Source organism: Camelina sativa, chromosome 1 (assembly GCF_030686135.1).
Source record: "Camelina sativa cultivar CO46 ecotype springtype chromosome 1, ASM3068613v1".
Classification (NCBI taxonomy): Eukaryota; Viridiplantae; Streptophyta; class Magnoliopsida; order Brassicales; family Brassicaceae; genus Camelina; species Camelina sativa.
In genome coordinates, this window is record NC_141880.1 from 16053224 (window position 1) to 16057597 (window position 4374).

The 4374-nt window shown below is 33.2% G+C and overlaps 1 protein-coding gene across 1 annotated transcript; it reads left to right on the forward strand.

The window, feature by feature from the left end:
- Positions 1–747: 747 nt before the first annotated feature.
- On the forward strand, positions 748–2841 carry LOC104793130 (adenylyl-sulfate kinase 1, chloroplastic). Its single transcript, XM_010519423.3, has 7 exons — positions 748–1190; positions 1431–1571; positions 1660–1809; positions 1896–2014; positions 2109–2193; positions 2290–2336; positions 2479–2841. The coding sequence occupies exons 1-7, from the start codon at positions 1001–1003 to the stop codon at positions 2572–2574; spliced, it is 828 nt and encodes a 275-aa protein (XP_010517725.1). The 5' UTR covers positions 748–1000; the 3' UTR covers positions 2575–2841.
- Positions 2842–4374: the final 1533 nt, after the last annotated feature.

Below are 4374 nucleotides of genomic sequence, written 5' to 3' on the forward strand. Positions count from 1 at the left end.
TGACAAATGCAAAGAGATCTCATATATTGATATGATGTTGGCTTCACGGGGGAAATAGAGATTATCTAATCTAATTCGGTCCCATGCTTTCCCACCCCAACATCGGTAGGACCAGAGGGCTGACACTTTGACTTTTACTGGTGTGGTAAGAGTCTCCTAAAATTGACTATAGAACCATTTCTCTAATAATATGACGCCATCTCTAATTCATTAAAATCGTAAAAATTCCACGTTAACGAATTTGGATGCAACAAATCCACATTAACGAAAAAAAAAAGTACATTTAGTTTAACCAAAACGACCAAACATGACACCGGTTCAATAATCACTCAAGATAACGAAATGGTTGTGTTGTAGTTTTTGGTGATTTTATGTAGATTTTAGGTATTTCATCTTTCTTGTTTTCTTTGTAATTTCTATCAAAAGATTGCGAAAATAGTATAAATCTTTACATTAATACCAAGAAAAAAAAAATGGTTTGAGTCACACTGATGATGACTTGACTTATCTGGTAAAATAAAACACAACTCATATTGACTATATAGTCTATATGAAGAACCCAGACACCAAAACTCTATAGTCTATAGTACCATAGCTCTCCCATATTGGTGGGCTAATAAAGTGTAGTAAGTTACATAAAACGTTGAAATTAGAGTCATCAAATCAATAATACCACTTTCTCAGTTTTTAGGAATGTGGATGCAAATCAACGTTAAATACATCAAGGCACCATTTTGATAAATTCCCAAAAACAACAAAACAATTAGATGATTGATTATATATGAAAAAAAACGTGGCCAACAACAATTTATGTGTTCACCTACCTACAAAAACACCAATCTCCCTTTTTATTAACGGTCACATTCTCCTCGTTCCTTAATTAAAAAAAAAAAACATTCAGACACAACACAAACGCAAATTTAGATTCTTTGTTCTTCTTCTGTTTCAATCTAATTTTAATTTTCTTTTGGACTTCATTCCCCTCACCACCACCGTGATTATGATTGCCGCCGGAGCTAAATCGCTGCTAGGTCTTTCGATTGCTTCTCCAAAAGGGCTTTCTGATAGCAATTCATTGAGTAGTCATTCAAGATCCGTTGGTGTTGTTCGTTCTTGTGTTTCTATGGATGGATCTCAAACTCTGAGTCATAACACAAATGGATCTTTTCCTGAGCTCAAATCTATTAATGGTGAGTTTCATATATCTTGTGATTCGATTTCCCAGACAAAAAAAAATCGATTTTTAGCTTTGATTTGCCATAAAAGATTCACCATTGTAAGCTATGATCCCTAGAAGAAAAAAAAAAATCCGATTTTTAGGTTTGATTTGTCAAAAAGATTCAATTTTTTTTGGTTTCTCCGTCATGTGTTCTCATCTGGGCAGAGATTGAATTTATGTTTTGTCTTTTTTTTTTTTTCTGTGTAATTAGGGAAAAAACAAGGTCCTTTGTCTACGGTTGGGAACTCGACGAACATAAAGTGGCATGAGTGTCCTGTTGAGAAAGTTGATCGACAGAGATTGCTTGATCAGAAAGGATGTGTGATTTGGGTCACTGGTCTTAGTGGTTCAGGTTTTTGATCTTTAGAAAACAGCTTTTCAAGTTTTGGTTTATGTCTATGTGAAAAATATAATCTTGAATGTTTCCAAAAATTGTTTAGGGAAGAGTACTTTGGCTTGTGCTTTGAACCAAATGTTGTACAAAAAGGGGAAGCTTTGTTATATTCTTGATGGGGATAATGTTAGGCATGGCTTAAACCGTGATCTCAGCTTTAAAGCTGAGGATCGTGCTGAGAACATTCGTAGAGTCGGTGAGCTTAAACAACAAAATCTCGTTAAAACCAATGCTTCTTCTTGTTTTTTTTAATATTTCTGTTGTTGATTGGTTTTTGTTTAGGAGAGGTTGCTAAGCTTTTTGCGGATGCTGGAATCATCTGCATTGCGAGTTTAATATCTCCTTATAGAACAGACAGGGACGCTTGTCGAAACTTACTCCCCGAGGGAGATTTTGTTGAGGTATAGACAAACAAGTGCGGGTTTTTGTAGTCTCTCTCTCTATTGTATTCAAGTTTTCAAATATTTTTTAGTAACATTGGTTTTGATCAAACAGGTGTTCATGGATGTATCGCTTGAAGTTTGTGAGGCGAGGGATCCTAAGGGTCTTTACAAGCTAGCTCGTGCAGGAAAGATCAAAGGTATCTCTTGAAGTGTAGTTGGTATTATTTGTGTGACTTGTTTTGTTTCAATGAAAATCCAAAATTGGTACTTACAGTTTTGATATGTTTCTTCAGGTTTTACCGGGATCGATGACCCTTACGAGCCACCATTGAACTGCGAGGTAAATGTCAATAATATTGTTGAGACAATGGGGTGCTGCAAGAACAAAAACATTGCGATGGTTCTTTACCTAGTTCATGAGCTTTTTTTCGCATAATTCTCTTGTCTTACCTTATGTTTTTTTTTCCTTGTGTCGTGTGAAGATTTCTCTAGGACGCGAAGGATCAGGAACTTCTCCGATCGAAATGGCTGAAGTAATCGTTGGATACTTAGAAAACAAGGGTTATCTTCAGGCATAGCATACTTAAGATGCACAACACTTTTGTTGTTCCACGGTCATAGTTCTATTTAACAAGCCAAAGTATAAAATTAAGCAAATCCATGGCTGTTTTTATGGAATCACGAGTTTGAAAAATAAATATAATCTCATAGCTGTTCCTTTTTTTTTTTTTTGTATTTTAAATCTTCTTGTTACGACTCTATGTATATGATAAATATGAGTGAAAATCAAGGTTAAGCCTTTTTTTCCTTGATGTTAATGGAAGCTTACATATGTTAAGGATGAATTGCATTCTAAAAGAATTATCAGAATTCTTTAAGTTTTATTTCCAGAATTACCAGAATTTCTAAAAGTATGTGGTAATTGTTTTTTGCTTATTAAAATAATTAAAGACAAACTTTGATAAGTTTGATGTTTTCTGAATAATAAACTTGTAGATGTATATATAAAAGAAAGTTATCATAATTATAAAAGAAGACAATAATTAAATATATCTACATTAGTATTTTTGCAGTGCTTTTCACAAATAAATCCTCATTTTGAAAATAATTATCATTGAATGCTAATGATAGATAAAGTTTTAAAAGATAAGAAAATATTTTAAAATCAATTATCGTCGAACCCTTTGTACACAAAACGTTATTACGAAAGATGCCATTACAAAAGAAAATCTTGGGAACCAGAACTAAGTCTGTCGTTGGTGTGATGCTAGAGTAATCAGGTAAATTAAAATGGTAGATAAAGTTGGTAAATATAGTTGGTAGACTATAGGATAATGGTAGATTAAGTTGGTAGAGTTAGTTGTAGTGATGGCAGACTATTTTGAAAGGTAGATTAATTAGATAGATTTATTTTCACGGTAGACTAATTTAGTAGATTAAATGTGTTTGATGATAGATTTAGTTGTTAAGCGAGTTTTTCGATAGACTTTAAAGGGTAGCGAAGATATTTTTGATAGATTTATTACCAGTTGCAACTTATATAACTGACAAACTTAAATTGTTAATAGATTTTTTGTTATATACTTAGATAGTTAAATAATATATTTATCTGATAGAATTATAAAAGTGTACCCGTAGAATTATAAATGTAGTAGAGATATTGTTAGTTCACTATAAGAAAACATGCGTTTTGCGACTTCAATATTGGTCGCTAAACAGTCGCAATCACCTACTAAACGACTATTTGAGATGGTCGCTAAAATTACGATTGGATTATGACGCCTTTATATAGTCGCCAATAAGCGACGCTTTACAGACTTTTTATATTAGGAACATTCTTGTGTGACCATTCCAAGACTCCTAATTTATCGTCACAAAGTAGTCCTCGTATATTAGTAACCATTTTGCCACTAATCTGATAGTTTCACATAAATAAATTAAGTCACAATTTGGTGACATTTTAGCATATAATAAACCTGTTTTATCTCTCAAATTTAGAAAAAATCACAATAAATTAAAATTGAAAACCAAATCATTAAGAAAGATATCATAATCATTCATTAAACAAAAGATTAGCATAATGATTGTATCATAATCATTCATTATCCAAAAAGATCATCCTAAGCAAAACAAGTAATTAAATCAAACAGGCAATTCATGTTTTTTAGAAAAGAAAATGTTTAGAACTTGAGTAAGTGGAGAAAGGGGATGTGGTGGCTGGTGTTGTGTCTAACGCGGTGGCTGGTGAGTACCTGACACGGTGGCTGGTGGTATGATGTCTTCAGGTGTGGAGTCTTCAGGTGCGGTTGATGGTGTTGTTGCTGGTACTCTTGGTCGCAAGGAAGCAATAAAAGTCTCAAATCCTGGATCTTTCTCTT